At 39.7% G+C, this 21,460-nt stretch overlaps 1 protein-coding gene across 3 annotated transcripts in view; it reads right to left on the bottom strand.

The window, feature by feature from the left end:
- Positions 1–783: 783 nt before the first annotated feature.
- The window catches only part of Psme3ip1 (proteasome activator subunit 3 interacting protein 1), a 38,006-nt gene continuing 17,329 nt past the window's right edge, over positions 784–21,460 (bottom strand). For all 3 annotated transcript variants that reach the window (XM_074055952.1, XM_020164625.2, XM_020164627.2), the window contains 3 exons: positions 13,001–13,134; positions 9,247–9,311; positions 784–1,710 (listed from right to left, as the gene is read on the bottom strand). In XM_074055952.1, coding sequence (XP_073912053.1) covers positions 1,493–1,710; positions 9,247–9,311; positions 13,001–13,134 — 417 coding nt within the window. In that variant the 3' untranslated portion in view covers positions 784–1,492. The remainder of the gene's footprint in view (positions 1,711–9,246; positions 9,312–13,000; positions 13,135–21,460) is intronic.

Below are 21,460 nucleotides of genomic sequence, written 5' to 3'. Positions count from 1 at the left end.
GAACAATTAGCACCAAGAAGTCCTGAGAAGGAGGCAGCATTCATAAGGCATCCGTTATGGGTGAAGGAAGCCACCATCTGCTGATGGGCACCAAGTGTCGCTGCACTGCAAGGGGAAAAGAAGTGGATTGGATGAGATCTGGGGGCCCCTCTGCCCACGTTCAAACTGAGTAGCTTCTTTGCCTGCTGGCATCGCACTGCCAACACATTCAGTGTATGTCTCGCTCAGTCTCACACCCAGGAAAGGAGAAACAATTGATGTTGGAACCAAGGGGAAGAAAGAGCTGCTCGGGCTCATTCTGAAGCAGTGGCACACAGAATGTCTTTATAGCTAACACGTACAACTGTCCTTCAGGCCTCCACACCTTCTCTTCTCCATCCCTCCTTACCTCCCTCCCACTTGGGCTGAGCCCCAATCCACCCTTTCCCTACCTCTGCAATGAGACAAAGGGGGGACTCTGGTTCTTGGCTGCTCTGTTCTTGGCTTGGAGCTGCTCTGCTGGGAAGGGAAAGAGCAATAGGGCAGTGGACCAAGGAAAAGTATTAGGGCAGCACTTAGGCTGAAAACAGCATCCACATTCAAAAGCCACAACTGTAAAATGTATCAAACAGAGTGGTGCCTCTGTGGAGTTCAGAGTACAGTCATAACACACAGGACTGTCTCACTAATTTGCAGTATTAGGATTCCAGAAACTGCTAGAAATAGTCATCTTATTAACATATCTACCAACAGTTCTGGGTTCCAGCCACAATTAAATAAAGTCTACGTTTGTTTCTCTAAAGGTTTAGAATCTTAAACAAAACCCTTTATTTCAAAAACAAAAACAAGATAATATTGCCAGGTAGAGAAAAGGTAAGAAGACAGATGCCTTCTTATTACCAGTCCTTTCCTACATACATGGGATTGGGTGGAGAGAGGAGGATGGCTGAGAGCAAGGAAAAACTTCACAATGAAGGCTGCTGTTAACTGACAGCCCTGCAGCTGTGGTTTATAATCGTTAGTCACACAACATCAAGGACGTGTTAGTTCCAGGGACATGCTCCATTTCATCACCCACTCAGCCCTCTTTCCCCGCATGCTCCACGACAAACAGCAATTCATCTACAACAGAATGCTTAAATAATACCTGCCCAATAACTGCCCTTGCTTCTTTGTGCTGCTGAGAAAGGAAAAGGAAAAAAGAAAGCAGTAACATCCAATGGCTCCCTTTGCAAACTTGCTGGTGCCTACCCCAGGGCACTGGCAGGGACCTTGCCCCATCCCATGTCAGTGAGGAAAGGCAGTGGACAGGTTTGGCCATCTGTGCTGGAGTGGAAAAAGAAACCAAACACAGTTCAGGCCACAAGTGGATTCTGGCACATTTTCGGGTCAGGTTAAAAATGTCACGGTGTGCACAGGAAACAGGCGAAGGAGTTCTTTCAGGGTGGTAATGCCTGGAGGCAGAATGGACCATCCGACCCCTCTGAGGAGCCCCATGTGGAAAGGCCAGGAGCTAGGGTGCCTCGAGGAAAGTGTTGGTTCGGAAGATGGAGGAGACAATCTTGCCAGTGGCATTGATGGTGCCCTCACTGTCTGAGCTCGACTCAGAGTCGCTGCTCCCAGAATAGGCGCCCAAACCTGGGAGGATGCCAATGCAGACAGCAGCCGAGGGGCAATGGATGGAGGGGCTGCTCAGAGAAGTGCTTCCGAGGGACATGCAGGATGGCGCCTCTGCAAAAAAGGAGGACACACTGTTACTCACCCTCACCAAAGGCGAGGGGTCCTTACCATGTACCAGGCACTGTTACCAGGGCTTTCTCCACAGAAGCCATGGAGCCCCAAAACAACACTATGCAGTCAAGACTCTGATCATCTTCATTTTGTAGATGAGTAAGCTGATAGAGGGCTGGGTGCTGGTGGCTACTTGGGAGACTAAAAATTGAGAGGATTGTGGTTCAAAGCCAGCTTGGGCACATAGTTCGTGAGACTCCATCTCCGAAAATAACCAGAGCAAATGGACTGGAGCTATGGTCTACGGTAGTACGCCTGCTTTGCAAGCATGAAGCCTCCAGTTCAAACCCCAGTCCCACTATAAAACAAAATCAAAAATAACAATAAAAAACTGATAGAGGGAGTAAAGTTCCAGGCAGTGAAATAACTTCTCAAGTTCTAGAGGTGAAGCTGGAACTTGAACCATGGTGTAATACCAGAGCCTAACTAATCTTCTCTTGTTCCCCATTAGCTCCGAAATGGAAAACAAACTACCATGCAGTGTCACCTGTTGTGTCTGATTCCCTGTTCTTACAAGTCATAGTATTACAGCAAATGGGATTCAGGGCTAGTATCTTCCTTACTCACTCTCAGGTAGAGAATGGACATGCTCTCAACAGTAAGGATGAAGCCACATTAGAGAGACCCTGTGAGTAATGAGAACAATTCAATTCTATTCTCAGCGTATTGCACCATACTTGCTAACTACTATGCCAGCTAGCACAAATACATTTTGAAGGCTAACATTACCTGCCCAATAACATTCTTTATTATGAAGGGACACTTTTCCCTGATGGGGGAGAAGAGTAACTGAGAAATTGATTGAGCAAAACCTTTGCTTTCTAGTCCTGTTGTTTTTTACAACTGAGGACAATGAAGCCAGTGAGGTAATATTTTAAGACCATGCACAATGTCATTATGTATGTGGGGCTCTTTTCTTCCCAGAAAATCAAGTTATTCTGTCACGCCAAAGATGGAAAACCTCAATCTAGAAAATGCAGAACATAAGGTTAAAGGAAAAGTGAAGAATACTATTCCGACCCTTCTGCCAGCCTCGTGCAATCACTGTAACAACCTGATCTGTGGGCATTAGCCCCGTCTACTGATGAGGGAAGTTGGAGGACTTGGCAAGCTTACAGGCTACTTAGAATAGAAAACATTAAACTAAACCTGAGTCAAAGGTTATTGTACCAAAGCGATACCAGAGCTCACTGGAAAGTAAGGGTCGGAGTTCTTGTGTCATTGTCTTGGGCACACCCCTTCTGGGATTTGCATTCAATGCACCAACACCTCACACATATGCAGACACCTCAAGAAAATGCAAAAAGGGCCTAGTGAGATACACACCTGTTATCCCAGCTACTCAGAATGGGGAAACAGGATGATTGTGGTTTGAAGCCAGCCCTCGTGAAGTCAGCAAAACCTCAAAAGGAGGCTGGGCATGGTGACACATGCCTCTAATCCCAGCTACTTGGGAGGCAAAGGTAGGAGGATTGTGATCCAAGGCTAGTCCAGGCAAAAAACTGGAGACCCTATCTGAAAAATACTAAAAAGAAAAGGACTGTGGGTGTGGGGCAAACGGTAGTGCGCAGCCCTGTGTTCAGTCCTGGTAGGCAGAAAAAAAAAAGGATATGAAACCAGAGTCAGAAAAAAATATATTGAGTGAGAAACTAAAAGAACTATCACATGGTCAGTATGAAGAATTTGGGAGCTCAGGGTATCTTCTCCTCTTTATAGGACACTCCAATAATGGAGAAAGAGGCTACAAAGAGATACACGATGTTGAAACATGTCCCTGTAGAAAAGTAAAATAAGAGCAGACAACAACTGCAGACAGCAATAAAAAGGTTACCTTGAGGCAGAGATTAGTATCTGTAAGATTAGAATTCCCCCAAGCTATTAAAAAAATCAACAACTGAAGAGAAAAGTTAACAGAAGATACAGTTTACAGAAAAAGAAACAAATGAATCAGATGAATTTTAAACAAAATATATTAGGAGAGAATGTGTGAGCGACAGCCAACTTTGTATGTTGCTGAGAGAATACAGGGAAATTTGGCAATGACCTTCAAACTTCACTGATGTTCGTAAGAAACATTCACTGCAGCACTGTTTATACTAGCGAAAGGCTGGAGACAGGTGAAAGGTCCGTTAGTAGGTGAATGGCTCTCCTGGGCTAAGGATGTGACTCAGTAATAAAGCATGTGCTTAGCATGCACGAGGCCCTGGGTTCGATCCCCAGCACTGTAAAACAAAACAAACCAGAAATGAGCATCTCTGCACTGGAACTGAATGCTCTCCAAGACCCTGTGCTAAGTGAAAAAGGCAAGCAGCAGAACAGTGTGCACGTTACAATCTGTATGGGGGGAGACATGCCATACACATGTGTAACAATATCTAAAAAACTACCTAAAAAACTGGTAGCAATGGCTACCAGAAAGAATGATGGAACTCTTTCATCTCTTTTGAGCTTTTTATTATACACAATATATTACTGATTCAGACTTTAAAAAATGTGTTAAAGTAAATAGCTAATCTGGGGGGTGGATGTGGTGGTGGCAGTGGTAAAAATCTTTTAAAACGTGGGACAGGACATAAGATAGAGCATTTATTACTTGAGCATTCGGTATATTATTGTGCAACACATACAGAATGGTACTTTTGGTATTCTGGCAGAAAAACTCAACTAAAAAGGCTGAGAGCAAAAAGGATCAAGTTCAGAGAACCTAGGGAAGGGTGGAGGCAGCTACAGAACTGCAAATGAAGAAATCTGGACCACTGTGGCATCAAAAGAGTTTAAGTGAAAAGACAAGAACCCCCACTTATCTAGGAGGCTTCAAGAAAGAAAAAAGACTGCAACTTGACAAATTTCATTCCAAAGCTGTTAACTGTTCAAATAGAACAAAACGATGCCCTCTGGTCTCACCCATATGGTGAAGTTTCCTGCCAACTTCTGCATTTGCTGGACCACAATGTAACATCAAATTAACACAGAGAATTATGAAGAGAGAATGTTCTTGGGATTGGGGCAGATGCGTGACTTGGGAATAGATGGGGCCAACTTCTGCATTCAATGCCTCTGCTCAGGCTAGTTTTAGTAGGAGAAGCTACATCTCTGTCAGGGCCAAGTTATCTTCGGAGACCAAAGGGCAAACTTCTCCAGCTGAGGACAAGACTCTGAAGCAAGCTTCAGGGGGCATTCTTTGCGGGGCCTTTCCCCCCAGCAAAGGAGATTTCTTGCCTACCTTCTGCTGCAAGAATGCAGGGGTACAGAAGGCATTTAGAATGATAGAAAAGAGGGCTCTGAATCACAAGTGTCTGCCTGAGATAATTAAAAGAAGTCACAGTTTTCTTTTCCTTTGGTTCATTCCAACAGTTCCTACCAAGAAGTAAATATCAGATACAGGGCAACTAGCTTACTTGCTAATTGAAATGTGTTTAAGATTCCTATGAAGTTGTATGAGCGTGTGCGCACACATATGTAAGACAGTCCCCCTCGGTATCCTCAGGGGACTGGTTCTAGGAACAACCCCCCTTATATAAAATGGCATAGTATCTGCATGGAACCTATGCACATCCTCCCATATACTTTAAGTCATCTCTAGATTACTTTTTTTCCCCTAGATTAATTTTAATACCTAATTTAAATACAGATGCCATGTAAATAGCTATATACTGCATTGTTTATGGAACAATGAAAAACAACCTGTACATTTTCAGTATAGATGCAATTCTTTCCCTTCAAAAATTTTTTTCTTTCTCTTTTTGGCAGTACTAGAGTTTGAACTCAGAGCCTCATATTTGCTAGACATGCGCTCTACCACTTGAGCCATGCTGTCAGGCCCCTTCAAATTTTGTTAGTCCACAGTAGATGAGTCCATAGATGTAAAACCTGTAAGTACAGAGGCCAACTGGACACATTTATCCTACTAAGCAACCATGTTTGGTAAGTTTCTTATATATTAAAAATGTGTCAGTGAATCGGGCGCCAATGGCTCAGTCCTGCAACCCTAGCTACTCAGGAGGCAGAGATCAGAATAGCAGCTCAAAGTCAGTCCAGGCAAATAGTCTGAGAGACCCTATCTCAGAACAAAACCATCACAAAAAAGGGCTGGTGGAGTGGCTCAAGGTGTAGACCCTGAGTTCAAATTCCAGTACCGCAAAAAAAAACAAAAACAAAAACAAAAAATAAACCAACAATGAATAGGAATCCTATATTGCAGATGAAAGTATAAACTGGGATAACTTTTCTGAATGGCAATTTGGTTATATTCTATTCAACTATTCCACTTCTAAGTAGTTAACCTGATAAATTCATGCATGTGAAAAATTATGTATGCGCAGGGCTATTATTGAAATACCACAATAGGGAAAAAATAAATACTCATCAATAAAAATGGATACACTATAGTACAATATTATAATACAGCCTTAAAACAAAATGAAGGAGCTCTGTAAGCGTAGTTATGCAATGATTCCCATGGTACAATAACAAGTGAATTAAGCAATAAACACAAGAGTTAGTTAAAATAAAACTCATGATAATTGGAAATACAAAGTAGGAAGTATTTTTGCCAAAAAAATCAACTTGAATTGATCAAGCTTCTATATCTAATTCCTGTTTTACAGGAAACACAGGGTATAAAGGAACACCATGGGGATGTACTTAGCAAAAGTATGGAGTATGGGAAATCCCACAGAACAAAGACCCAGCTTCTTTGCAAATATAATACAAAGGAAACAAACAAACAAAAAAATTAAAAAGGAGGAAGGGCCACTAAGTTAATTTCAAATTAGAAGACATGAGCCTATTGCTAAAATGACAGAAGAGCAACATCCCCAAATTAATCCAGATTCTAATAATCTCGACCATAATGTTAGCTGCTGTTTTTGCAGAAATTGGTAAGCAGATCTCAGAATTCAAATGGAAATGGAAGGGACTCTGAATAGCCAAAATGATCTTGAAAAAGAAAAAAGTTGAAGGACTCATACTTTCCAATTTCAAATTACTATAAAAGCTACAGGGGTCAAGACTATGGTAGTGGCATAAGGACAGACCTATAAACCAGAACAGAAAACAGAATACAGAGGTAAAGCATACATTTATGGTCAATTTGATGCATGACAATTCAGTGGAGGAAGGAATAATGCTTGGACAAATGGATATTCCCATAGAAGGAGATGGATCCCTATTTTATGCCATATACAGAAATTAACTCAAAATGGATCAAAGACTGGTTGAAAGAGCTAAAAATTATAAAATTCTTTGAAGAAAACAGGCATGAATCGTCATGAACATGAATCCTAAAATACATAAGCAACCAAAGAAAAAGTAACTTAGATGTCATCAAAATTAAAAACTTTTTTGCTCCAAAGGGCACTATCAAGAAAGAGAAAAATAACCCACAGAATGGGAGAAAATGCTTGCAAATCATACATTTAATAAGTATCTAGTATCCAAAATATATAAATCTTACTACTAAACAATGAAAAGACAAACAGCCCAACTTGCAGTTTGCTAAGAACTTGGATGAATATTTTTCCGAGTATAAAAGTAGCCTTAGATATATCATGCTTCACTTTTTTTTTAGCAGTACTGAGGGTTGAACTCAGAGCCTCACACTGGCTAGACAGGTGCTCTACCACTTGAACCACACCACCAACCCTGTTGTTTACATTTATTAGTTATTAGGGAAATGCAAATCAAAACCACAATGAATCTGTGACAAATTGCACAGCAAACTGACTTAAAAAAAAAAAATTGGGCCAATGGAGTGGCTCAAGTGGTAAAGCACCTGCCTAAGGCTGAGATCCCAAGTTCAAACCCCAGTACTGGGAGAAAAAAAAAACTTGCCTCCATGATAAAAAAGAAACTAGAGGTGGGGCCATGGCTCAAGTGGTAGACCACCTGCCAAGAGAAGTGCAAGGCATCAAATTTTTAAAAATTTAAAAAATAATAAAAAAAGAAGCTTAAAGGTAAAGGCTTTCTTTTGGGTACTGAAATGTTTGGAATTAAGATAGTGGTGATGGCTGCACAACCATGTGCACATACTAAAAACCACTGAACGGTTATAGTTCCATGACTTTTTTAAGGCTTATGAGCCAAATACAATGTTTGGTCTTTGTCTGGATCTTTATTTAAAAGAAAATAATTGTTAAACCAGGTGTGGTGACTCTCACTTGTAATTCTAGCACTCATGAAGCTGAGAAAGTCTGCAAATTTGAAGCCAGCCTGAGCGACAGTGAGACCCTGTCTGCAAAATAAATAAATAAATAAATTGACAAGAAAAACATTAAGATAATTGGGAAAAATTAATACTAACTTGACATTTGATAATTAATATGATTTTTACAGTTAAGATCATGGTATTAATAAACAAAAAACCCTTTTTAAAAATGCATATTAAAGAATTATGAATAAAATTATATGATTTCTGGGATTTGTCACAAAATATTACACTTGGGGCAGTATAAATGAAAACCTGTTAAGGGCTCAGTAGTAGGATGCTTATCTATCCTGTGCAAGGCCCTGGGTTCAATTCCTTGTACCACAAAAAAATATATAAAATTGCTGAAAGTACTTGATGAGGGGATCATTACACTATTATTCCAACTTTTGAATCTGTTTCAAATTGTCTATAATAGAGTATTTTTAAAGTACATATTTGTAATTGCTTGAATATCCACAGAGCAGCTCTGGATGCATTAACAAATGTACAATATTGTTTGCCCGTGGAAAGGGGAACTGGATTGAATAGGGTGTGGGTGGAAAAGAGACTCCACTGATGGGCCTGTTTATAATTATGTTCTAGAGCAAAAGGGTAAAAGCAACAGCCCACCATCACTGGTGCCCTACAGAAACATTTGAAAAAGCATCCATTATTTTTTGAGAAAGAAATAAATGGTTTTGACATGATCCATTGAGGTTAGTTTAGAGTCTCAACTACAATGAAACTAAAAACAGACTCTTGAATTTTTCATTCCTAATTCTGCCCCCAAGAGCATTCCCCTTCACTTATAACTTGGTGCTACTTAATACAGAGGCAGATTTCATCACGTAAAAGTCACTACTGAAGCAAGTGTATTCTTTGAGACTGTAATGAAGCTTCTAAGCTCAATCCAATCCAACAATCAGCAGGAGCCGAGCATTCTACCTCCCACTGGTAGCAAGCCAGGTGAAATCAAGAAATTTGACATTTGGCGGAGAGGAGAAAAACCCTTTGTGAGCAGAGGTCATCTGACCAGGGCTTTGTAAGCCCTCCAGTGAGAACAGAATTGTCACTTCTCAGCTCCATGGTTTCTAACATATTTTTTTCGCAGGGCAGCTGACATACTCTTGGGTATAAATCTTGCCTGGCATAAAACAGCTTAGTAAATGACGTTTAGGTGGGCTTGAATGAAGACAGAGGAATGCACTCACTTACAGATGCAACGCATTCCAGTTCCTTACTGTGGTTCATGTGCATGAGTAAAAGCAAGACACGAAGGTGCTACCCACCTTGGTTCTTTTCATCTGGGTCAGGGTCCGGTTTCAATCTTTTCACACTGTTGCCACTGTCTGAGCTGTAACAAACAAACAAACAAACAAACAAAAAGTGGTCATTTGAGCTGTGTGCAATCTTTAGGAGCAAAGCTCAGGAAATCAGGCACTCTAGAAACCATCCTGGGTAGCCTCAGGAAGCTGGGTGATCTGAAATGAAAAGCATTCATTTGCATTCCTAATCTCCTTCCAATTATAAAATTTGTTATAGACAACTTCTACTCCTGACAAATCGAAGGGGTGAAGTATGTAAACTTCTGATTCTTTGTCATCTTTATCATTCAACTTAGTTAGAACCACAGATAGATTTTAAGAACATCCGAACTATTTGTAAATGACAAAAATTAAGTTAAATTGCTGGGTGTGGTGGTACATGGTTGTAATCCCAGAATTTAGAAGGCTGAAGCAGGACTGAGAGTTTGAGGCCAGCCTAGGCTACACAGACCAATCCGAGCTACAGGGTAAGACACTGTCTCAAAAAAAAAAAAAAAAAAAAAAAGTTTACTTGTTAAGTATTGAAGAAAACATCTTCAATGACATCCAGAAGGGATGGTGAACAAAGAAATTGGCGAACACAAATAGAAATCTAAACAGATATAATCTGTATCTTAAAAAAAAAAAGTCAGCCAGGCACTGGTGGCTCATGCCTATAACCCTAGCTACAAAGGAGGCAGAGATCAGGAGGATGGCAGTTCGAAGCCAGCCTGGGCAAATAGTTTGCAAGACCCTATCCTGAAAAAAACAACACAAAACAGGGCTGGTGGAGTGGCTCAAAGTGTAGGCTCTAAACTAAAAAATAAAAACACCTAATTTGTGGTATTAAACATAATCATTATTAAAATCCTGGACAATTGTAGCACATAAGAAGAGGGTAACTGTAGGAAAGGATCTAAAGTCTGTGTTTGTATAATTTTACAGGGAAGTACAAAAGCAATTTAGTTTAGGTTTTGCTAAATATGCCTAGTAAGTTTCAAGGTTAACCACTAAAAGCATAGAAATGAGTATATAAATCCAAACCTATAGAAAGAAAAACTAAAATTTAAAAATCTCTCATTTTTTTCAAAAAATATATAGAAAAATCATGTCATAAAATAAAGCAACAAATTGAGGTGGTAGAAATTATAAGAAAAACTCAATACAAATAGACCACACCTATTAGTAAAGAGATTAAGAGAACAAATTTAATAGCAACTATATATGAATAACACACCTAAAATTTAATGAAAGAGAAACAAAACCAAGCAACTTAATAATCAGAAAAGTTAAACGAAAAAGATTAGAAGAAAAAGAAGTACCAAGGGTAATACATAAAGATCAGAGTACCTATATTCATATTAGGAAAACAGACTGTTTTTTTTTAAGTCTTTAGTCCTAAAAACCAAAGGCAGCTGTATGTGGTGGTCCACACCTGTAATCTCAGCACTGAAGAGGCTGAAGAGGGGGATTTCAGGGTGAGACTTTGTCTCAAAAACCAAACCACAAACAAACAAAAATAACCTCCAAGAGCATTGTAAACATAAAGGTTACTTTATAACGAAATAAGGTTTTATTCATTATGAAGTAACAATTCTGAAGATGTATGTATCTAATTATTAAGAAGTTAACAGACTTCCTTCATGCTTACTTGGGATTGTCTCAAACATTCAACCCCAGGAACAGATGGCATAGTCTAAAGCCACTTTAAAAGAATGAACATACAAACCACAATACAATTAAGTCAGAGATCAGTAACAAACAATGAATATCATATTTCATAGCCTCTAAAACACCAATGATTATATGCTGTTAAAATAGGGGAGGGGCAGGTTTATCTTAAAATCAATGAAATATGGTTATTTCAAGATGGAAAATTTTAAATATATTTCTTCATTATTCTGAGTCAAAGAAACATACAAAATTCAAAAATACTTAAGAGGAAATATAAAACTTATATTCAATGAAAGCTGAGGAAAATTTACAGCATTGGGTGCTTCTAGCTGAAAAAATGAAAATGAATACGGTAGGCATCCCACAGTTGTTTATAACAATAAACAAAATAATAAATTTGAAGAAAGCAAAGAAGATTCCTTTGAAGAGGGCATGGAATAAGTGTTTGCTTGTTTTATGCTTCCAGACTTTCACTGGGCATCAGAATCATCCACAGACTTTAACAATGAAGAGTCCCACACCTCAAATTTATTCAATCAGAATTAGCGTGAGGCCTGGGTATCCACAAGCTTAACACACTCCCAGGTGAACCTAATAAACCTAGGGTGGAGAAGATTATGAACTCCTGTCCCAAGAGGCTAATTCATCACCTTGCTACACAAAGCCAACATTAAATGATGTAATTTCAAAATCCAAGAGGGGTTCAATGCAGGTCACCAAATAGGCTAACAGAGTCCTTTCAAAGGTGATCTAAAGACTAAGCAAAAGGAGGCAGCTGTAATACCCATTCAGCACCAGCAAGAGCACCAAGAAGTAACTAATGGCCTGACTGGAGAGCTCTTCCTTGCCATAGTACAACAAAACTGACCCAGCTGGGAATCCTGAGAGACACTGGGTTTGGTGTGGAAGCTTACATGTGAGGTCTTGAAAGGAGTAATTCATGGCTTGTTAACAGGCCTTCTTTCAGACCTCCTCTCCCACAGTGACATTTTTACACATAAGCAACGTTCCTAGGAACATCTGCCGCAGATGGATGGTGTGCCAAACTGCAAGACTGCATCAATACACTCCCTTCAAAACATGTGGCTGGTTGCCAATATGCCATATTGATTTTCCTAACAGACTGCACTTAAACTTAACATCATTTTGCCTGTGGTCTGGTTGGTCAAAAAGACTCAATCACCCTGTGCCATTTCAGTATTTGAAAGGGACAAAGAACTTAGCAAAATCTCTGGGTAGTGCTACCACTCCTGTATCAATTAAACTGATCCACAGTCAGGTCTGTAACCCTGTCACAGCTGCCAACTTCTCTCAAAGTCTCTGCAGCAGCTGTTCACTCAGCCTGGGATGTTCTCTCCCTTCCTTGCCTACCAAAGCCCTAGTGTCCAACCCAATCAGCATCTTTCTTTTTTCTTTTCTTTTTCTCTCCTCTTCCCTCCTCCCTCTCTTTCTGGATTTTTAAGATAGGGTATTGCTACATAGGATTGCTGGAACTTGCAATCCTCCCACCTCAGCCTCCCCAGTGCTGGAATTACAGGCATGTACAGCCATACCTTGCTTTTAATTGGCATCTTTCTAATGCCTTTCTGAACTTCCCCAGCTTGAGCTCATGCACCCGCCAGGCAGAGTTGTGTTCTTCCTCCTTACTCTCATTACCCACTACACAGTCCTTTCACAAGACTTGCTGCCTCATTTCCTAGAAACACAAAGGCTTAAATACTGAACTCCTGCTTTCCTAACATTGTGTGACTCTGGACAACAGTTCTGAACCTCTGAAGGTCTGTTTTCTCATCTATAAAACAGGGATCTCAATAATCTGTATTTAATAGAACTGATGAGAGGAATCAATGGGATTGTACACAGGAAGCAAGAGTAGCTATTAATTTGTTAAAAATGAATGATCAATGAGGGTCAAAGGCAACAGGAGGCACAAAATCTGGTAGAGAAGAGAGTTGTGAGCACAGGGAAGGAATCTCAGAGACTGGGTAACCTTTTGCTCTGGTTACAATCACAAGTTTCAGAATACCCCACTGGAGGGAGTTATGCTATGTGAGTGCCAGCTAACCTCTTGTGCTTCACGGCTCCTGCCAACAGCTTTGCCTGGGAGAACTTGTTCTTGGTTTCTATGGGTTTCACAGTCAGTTTCTTCTCCACTTCCTTCTTGTTTTCTGCAGAAATGCCAACCTTGTTGAGATTACTGTGAGTTACAGGTTAAGTGTCAAACTAAGCAAAAGGAAGAGCTTCCACAGGCAATGGTAAATCAAGAGAAAGACAACAAATATAATCCACTGGCCCCCTGGCTATAGCATGATACTTAGCACAATTATAAAAGTGAATTTTTTTTTAAAGCCCCTTCCTTCTTTATTTTACCTGTCAAATCCAGTCAATTTCAACTGGGTTTGACCCCAAAGGAAGATAGCATATCAAGCCCCAAGTAACATAGGGAAACAACTCTTCTCTCTGATTCAAAATGAAAATCTTAAAGCAGACAGAAAACTCACTGTTTCTAAAGACATGGTCAATATCATGCTTGAGGGGAAAACAAAGATCTCAACGAATATAAAGGAACAGAAAAAAAAGTGTAGTTTCCCTAAAAATAGGAGCTTCTCCCTTACAAAGGTGAATTCAGGTCTTATAGAATGTCCTCATGAATCTCAGTGGCACTCATCTCAGATGGCAAAGACTACCTCCAGCTCATAAAGATGAGGAGTCCCATCTTTGCTCCCAGCTATGATTAGGTTCTGGAGGCCCAGGGACCAGTTTTAACACTCTCTTAAGGTGATTTTTAACCAAAAACCCTATGCAAACAAAATGTAAGAACCCAGAGTGTCTTGAAAAGTATAAGCTGGGCCCGGCATAATGATACATGCCTATAATCCAACACCTGGAAGGTTGAGATAAGAGTTTCAGGTCAGCCTGGGCTATATAGTAAGATCCTGACTAAAAAACTAAATTTTAAAAAGCATAAGCAGAACACTTCTCACATCACTTTTCATGCTGGTGTCCATCTCTGGCTCATAAGGTCTGTCACTTTTACTAACAGTTCTTTCCACCAGACCCTCAGCTCCCCACATTTATTTTATGCTCTTTTTCACAACCTATTAAACAACCAATACGTATCTGACATGCAGCATGTTCTTAAGATGCAGCAGTACCTTACTGGAACAACAGCACCATCTAGTGCCAATAAATCTAAGAAGCAAGAAGTAAAGGATACAGACTAATTTAACTGTCTCTGTGTCTGTAAACAAAGGAGAACATGGGTAACAAAAATAAGGAAATTCTCATTCTGCTCCCTGTCACCTGTTCTGACAGGCACCAGTTACCTTAAATTATCTGTGCTAGTTGATGGAGGATTATGTAGAATACTCAGTACTATTCTGAGCTTCATCAATTAAATGTTTTTAAGGTCATCATGGAAACAGGTAACAAGTTAATAAAAAAATGTTCATTTTATAGAAAAAAAAAAGAAAGAAACAGAGACTTCATCTTTCTAGCAGAGAATACAAGAAACCGTACAATGTGGTGATTATTTTTTTTTTGTGGGACGGGGGTTTGAACTCAGGGCTTTCCACTTGTAAAGCAGGTACTCTACCACTTGAGCCACACCTCCAGATGATTTTACCTGCCACTCCATCACAAAGGGACAGAAGTTCTAAAAGAAAACTCTCGATATTAAGCATTGAAAAAGATTAAAAATGGAAAAATTAACATAAAAAACATGTATTTATAATAGCAAAAAAGAAACCCCACATTTAACTTTTTATTCTTTTAAAGTATAGAAAAGCTTCAACTTTGTTTGGCAGGTAAAGAGGGGGTATTATTTTTTGATCCACATCCAAAGCATAAAATTTCCCCCCCTTAAGTCCTTCTCTCCCTAAAATGCTTAAAAAACATAACCTCAAAAATCTTAAGGAATTCACTAAATGAGGCATTTTTAAAATTTTCAGTTTTAATAATATTGTACATAATATTGTTACATACTAGTTGAACTTGAAAGAGAACTAGAGTTCTTCTGTTTACACGGCACAAACCATAGCTTATTAGTATTCAGAAGGATCATACTGCCTGGCACCAGTGGTCCATGCCTATAATCCTAGCTACTCAGGAGGCAGAGATCAGGGGGATTGAGATTTGAAGCCAGCTGGGCAAATAGTTTCAAGACCCATCTCAAAAAAAAAAAAAACACAAAAAAGGGCTGGTGGAGTGGCTCAAGGTGAACCTGAGTTCAAGCCCCAGTACCACAAAAAAAAAAAAAAATCACATCATAAAATGTATCATGGGGCTGGGTACAGAGATCAGTGATGGAACACTTGCCTAGCTTGTGAGAAGCCCTGGGTTCAATCCCTAGTACTGTCAGAAAAAAAAAAAAAGTACTAAGTAAGATAAATGAATAAAATGTATCATGTTATAATGAGCAAAGCCAAGAGCCAGTTCCTAATCTAGAGCCCTAATAAACAAATATCCAACCCTTCCACTTTATCTCCATGTCTCTGGCTACTTGCAGGTTTGGGATTAGTGTGTTATATACCTGCATGTCAAAGGCCTGCTTTTCTTTTCTTCAGCTTCTCTAGACAGTCAGAACTTTCCAAGTTTCCAGTTACCCCGGAGTCTCTTCAGTGCTGTACCACAATGTTATCAGACAGAAAAGTTTCTTTCCTTTCTCTCCTTCTAGTTGAAAACTGAAGGGCATCTCACATTCACAGCCCTACTCTCTAGAATGTGCCTTTCGGAGACACTTTCTTATTTGCTAGTCTGCCAAGCAAAACATGACATAATTCAGCTGAAAAGTGCAATTAGTGTCTTTCCTCAGAGGAGAAGCTTGATGTGTAACAAAGTGGATAGGCAGATGCACACCTACACAAGTATAAGCCCATAACGTTGTTCTGGATCATCAGGGCAGGATGAGGAGTTTCAGGAGTCAGTCAATCCATCAGCGCTCATCCCACATTGCACCTGAATGCCACCAGCAAGCTGAGGCTGGGCACCGGGACTTCTGCTACCAATCCCAGAACATCTGTCCACATTTGAGACCTCATTTTCTTTCTTTCATCCTTTGTGTGTGTGTGTGTGTGTGTGTGTGTGTGTGTGTGTGTGTGTATTGGGGGGAGAGGTATAAATTCAGTCTCCTGAGGTTTGGAATTATAAGTGTGAACCACCATACTTGGCTCCCACTTAACTCTTCAATGGAACCTACTTCACATTCCCTGCAAGAATCTACCAACGAGTACACACACAACTCACATCATTAATCCTAAAGGTGAAACCTGTTCACACACAATAGTGAGGTTTCTCAAACTATAAGCTTGAAACATCCAAATAAGCCTTCTCTCAGAAGAAAAGAAAGTTAGTATATCCATAAGTTATTCATTAATTTATTCATATATCTAAGAGAACCTACTACATGTCAGGCACTGGAAACACCAGCCGGTGCAGAGAATCTCCACTTCACGTTAAACAGAGAAACGAGGAGGGCCCCCGGGCCGCCAGTGGCTGGTGCCCATACGGCTTGGGAAGACGCGGACCAGGTGAGCTTCACGGTACTGCGGTAGCCCCACAGACAAGCATGGGCCAGAGCAGCATAGCCCCCTGGACAGACTGACCTCCACCCGGGAAAAAAAGAGAAACTGAGTACTAAGCAATAAGAACAGTTAAGACACAAGGGAAAGAGGGTGGGGCGCCCTGAGCGCTGAAGATTGGGGGAAGGGAATCCTTCCCAGGACTGTAAATAAACAAGCTGGGCAGGCCAGAGAGCCTCTGGCGGGAGCGGGGCGCGCCCAGCAACCAGGAGCGGGGAAGCTTGTGAGAGGAGGGAAGACCCACTTCCCACGTGAACTATAAACAAACATGGCGGCTGGCAGGAGCAGCAGCACCGCCCAGTAAGCAGGAGCAGGAAAGCTTGTGAAAGTGGCAGTGGAAGGAAAACTTCAGAGGAGAGGGGGGAAGACCCACCTCTCACATGAACTGTAAATAAACACGCAGGCCTGACAACGTGGGGCAGTGTCACCTTTCCCAGTGCTTGGAAAGGGGAAAGCCTGTAGCAGAGGCTCCCGCACAGGAGAACTCTGAGCAAACAAAGCCTGTGGGACCAGGTGAGTGCTAGCTCACCCCAGAGATCTGCATAAATAACGCCGCCAGCTACAGGCTGAGAGCAGCAGGCAGGCAAGCCACAGTTGCAGATACCACTCTCAGAACTGTCTCCAGACGCTTTTTTTTTCTTTTTCTCCCTACCTTTGATGAGAGAACAACCGAATTACACCTGAAAGCCAAAAAACTTACTGAAACTGTATTGCATTTGAACTGGGGACACTTGGTGGGGCTGTGTGTGTGTGTGTGTGTGTGTGTGTGTGTGTGTATGTGTGTGTAGTTTTGTTCTACTTTATGCATCCCCTTTGATGAGACAACTACAGAACAACATCTGAGGCACCAACTCCAGGACTGGAGATTGAGACGGACACCCAAATTATTAAGACTGAAACTGCATTGCATATAAACTTGGAAGTTTTTTGGTTTTTTTTTTTTTAATTTTCTATTTTCCATTTTATTTTAATTCATTTTTATATATAGATATTACTTTCATTTACTTATTTTTTATTTTTTTATCTTTGATTTTCAATCCTCTGTCTCTCTAATGTCTGTTCAGCTTACTGTCGATTAGTACACTAACACTCCCTGTTTATACCTTTGAAACTCTCTTGTCTGATACCTTGTTCTGCTTTCTCCCTCTTGTCTGTATATTTGTTTTCCCCTTTTCTTTAACTTCTTGCTTTCCATCTCAGCTCACTCTTCCATTCTAAATATTACCATTGTTATTATTACAAGCTAGAAAATACTTAATTACACACAGTACAGGGACAGTAACAACACCAAGGACAATGACAGGAAGACAGAAAAAACAGGGAAACCAGTTTCCCCACAGCAAAAAATTAGTACAGGAACTAGAGGGGAATGAAGAGAACAGAAACTCAGATCCAGACTCCAACAAAATGAAGATAAACTATGCCAAAGGTCCCAATGAAGCCCACAAGAATAATTTAAAAGAAGACATACTACAGGTACTCAATGAGAATTTTATAGTGATGATACTGGATAGGGTCAACCAAAATGTACAGGAGACACTCAAGAAATTCCAAGACAATAAAAATAGAGAATTTGAAAAAGCAAAAGAAGAAATAAAGGAAACCATAGAAGCACTGTATAAACACCAAAGTGAAAGAGAGAACACAATGAATAAATGGATAAATGAACTCAGGACAAAAATAGACAACAATAAAGAAGAAAACTGCCAGGATATGGAAAACCTCAGCAAAAAGAACGAAAGAGAACTGCAAAACAAAACGGAAGGCCAACCCAGCAGAATAGAACAAACAGAAGACAGAATCTCAGAACTTGAAGATGAAATGGTAATTAAAGGAAAAACTGAAGAACTATTAATTAAACAACTCAAGACCTGTGAAAAGAAAATGCAAGAACTCACTGACTCCATCAAAAGACCAAACTTGAGAATCATGGGCATCGAAGAAGGAGAAGAGGTGCAAGCGAAGGGAATGCGTAATATATTCAACAAAATAATAACGGAAAATTTCCCAAATCTAGAGAAAGATATTCCCATTCAAATGCAAGAGGCCTCCAGGACACCAAACAGACCAGATCAAAATAGAACTATTCCACGACATATCATCATTAAAACAACAAGTTCAGAAACTAAGGAAAGAATATTGAAGGCTGTAAGAGAGAAAAAACAAGTAACATACAAAGGTAAACCCATCAAAATCACAGCAGACTTCTCAACAGAAACATTAAAAGCAAGAAGAGCGTGGGGTGAGATCTTCCGGGCACTGAATGAAAATAACTTCAACCCCAGGATACTCTACCCAGCAAAGCTATCATTCAAAATAGATGGAGCAATAAAAGTCTTCCATGATAAGCAGAAACTAAAACAATATGTGATCACAAAGCCACCATTACAAAAGATTCTGCAAGGGATCCTGCACACAGAAAGTGACACCCAACTTAACTATGAAAAGGCAGGCAGCACCAAACCACAGGATAAGAAAAAGCAAGACAGTAGAGAGTAACATCAAGTTAGGTACACACAATCAAACCTTCAAACAACTAAGACAACTAAATGGCAGGAATCACCACATACCTATCAGTACTAACACTTAATGTTAATGGACTTAATTCACCCATCAAAAGACACCGTTTGACAAAATGGATTAAAAAAGAAGATCCAACAATTTGTTGCTTACAGGAGACTCATCTCACCGACAGAAATAAGCATATGCTTAGGATGAAAGGCTGGAAGAAGATTTACCAAGCCAATGGCCCCCGAAAACAAGCAGGAGTAGCAATACTTATCTCTGACAAAGTAGACTTCAAACCTACATTGATCAAACGAGATAAAGAAGGACATTCCATACTAATAAAAGGGGAAATAGACCAAAAGGAAATAATAATCATCAATCTGTATGTGCCCAATGTCAACGCACCCAATTTCATCAAACATACCCTGAAAGACCTAAAAGCATATATAAACGCCAACACAGTGGTTGTGGGAGACTTTAACACTCCATTATCATCAATAGATAGGTCATCCAAACAAAAACTCAATAAAGAAATCCAAGATCTAAAATATGCAATAGATCAAGTGGGCCTAGTAGATGTCTACAGAACATTTCATCCAACCTCTACACAATATACATTCTTCTCAGCAGCCCATGGAACCTTCTCCAAAATAGATCATATCCTAGGGCACAAAGCAAGCCTCAGCAAATATAAGAAAACAGAAATAATACCATGCATACTATCTGACCACAATGCAGTAAAAGTAGAACTCAACAACAAAAGCAAAGACAAAAAACATGCAAACAGCTGGAAACTAAATAACTCATTACTTAATGAAGAATGGATCATCGATGCAATAAAAGAGGAAATTAAAAAGTTCCTGGAAGTCAATGAAAATGAAAACACAACCTACCGGAACCTATGGGACACAGCTAAGGCAGTCTTGAGAGGAAAGTTTATAGCCATGAGTGCATATATTAAAAAGATTGAAAGATCCCAAATCAATAACCTAATGATACATCTCAAACTCCTAGAAAAACAAGAACAAGCAAATCCCAAAACAAATAGAAGGAGAGAAATAATAAAAATAAGAGCTGAAATCAACGAAATAGAAACCAAAAAAACCATACAAAGAATTAATGAAACAAAAAGTTGGTTCTTTGAAAAAATAAACAAGATCGATAGACCCCTGGCAAACCTGACTAAAATGAGGAGAGAAAAAACCCAAATGAGTAGAATTAGGAATGCAAAAGGGGAGATAACAACAAACACCATGGAAGTCCAGGAAATCATCAGAGACTACTTTGAGAACCTATATTCAAATAAATTTGAAAATCTAAAAGAAATGGACAGATTTCTAGATACATATGATCATCCAAAACTGAACCAAGAGGAAATTAATCACCTGAATAGACCTATAACACAAAATGAAATTGAAGCAGCAATCAAGAGTCTCCCCAAAAAGAAAAGTCCAGGACCTGATGGATTCTCTGCTGAATTCTATCAGACCTTTAAAGAAGAACTGATACCAACCCTCCTTAAACTGTTCCATGAAATAGAAAGCGAAGGAAAACTGCCAAACACATTTTATGAAGCCAGTATTACACTTATCCCAAAACCAGGCAAAGACACCTCCAAAAAGGAGAACTATAGGCCAATCTCCTTAATGAACATTGATGCAAAAATCCTCAACAAAATAATGGCAAACCGAATTCAGCAACACATCAAAAAGATTATTCACCACGACCAAGTAGGCTTCATCCCAGGGATGCAGGGGTGGTTCAACATACGAAAATCAATAAACGTAATAAACCACATTAACAGAAGCAAAGACAAAAACCACTTGATCATCTCAATAGATGCAGAAAAAGCCTTTGATAAGATCCAACATCATTTCATGATAAAAGGTCTAAGAAAACAAGGAATAGAAGGAAAATTCCTCAACATTATAAAAGCTATATATGACAAACCTACAGCCAGCATTATACTTAACAGAGAAAAACTGAAACCATTCCCTCTAAAATCAGGAACCAGACAAGGATGCCCACTATCTCCACTCCTATTCAACAGAGTACTGGAATTCCTAGCCAGAGCAATTAGGCAAGAAGAAGGAGTAAAAGGAATACAAATAGGTAAAGAAACTGTCAAAATATCCCTATTTGCAGATGACATGATCCTATACCTTAAAGACCCAAAAAACTCTACTCAGAAGCTTCTAGACATCATCAATAGCTATAGCAAGGTAGCAGGATATAAAATCAACATAGAAAAATCATTAGCATTTCTATACACTAAAAATGAGCAAACAGAAAAAGAATGTATGAAAACAATTCCATTTACAATAGCCTCAAACAAAATCAAATACCTAGGTGTAAACCTAACAAAAGATGTGAAAGACCTCTACAAGGAAAACTATACACTTCTGAAGAAAGAGACTGAGGAAGACTATAGAAAGTGG

Source organism: Castor canadensis, chromosome 15, assembly GCF_047511655.1.
Source record: "Castor canadensis chromosome 15, mCasCan1.hap1v2, whole genome shotgun sequence".
Taxonomy (NCBI): domain Eukaryota; kingdom Metazoa; phylum Chordata; class Mammalia; order Rodentia; family Castoridae; genus Castor; species Castor canadensis.
This window is presented reverse-complemented; position numbering and strand designations above follow the sequence as displayed.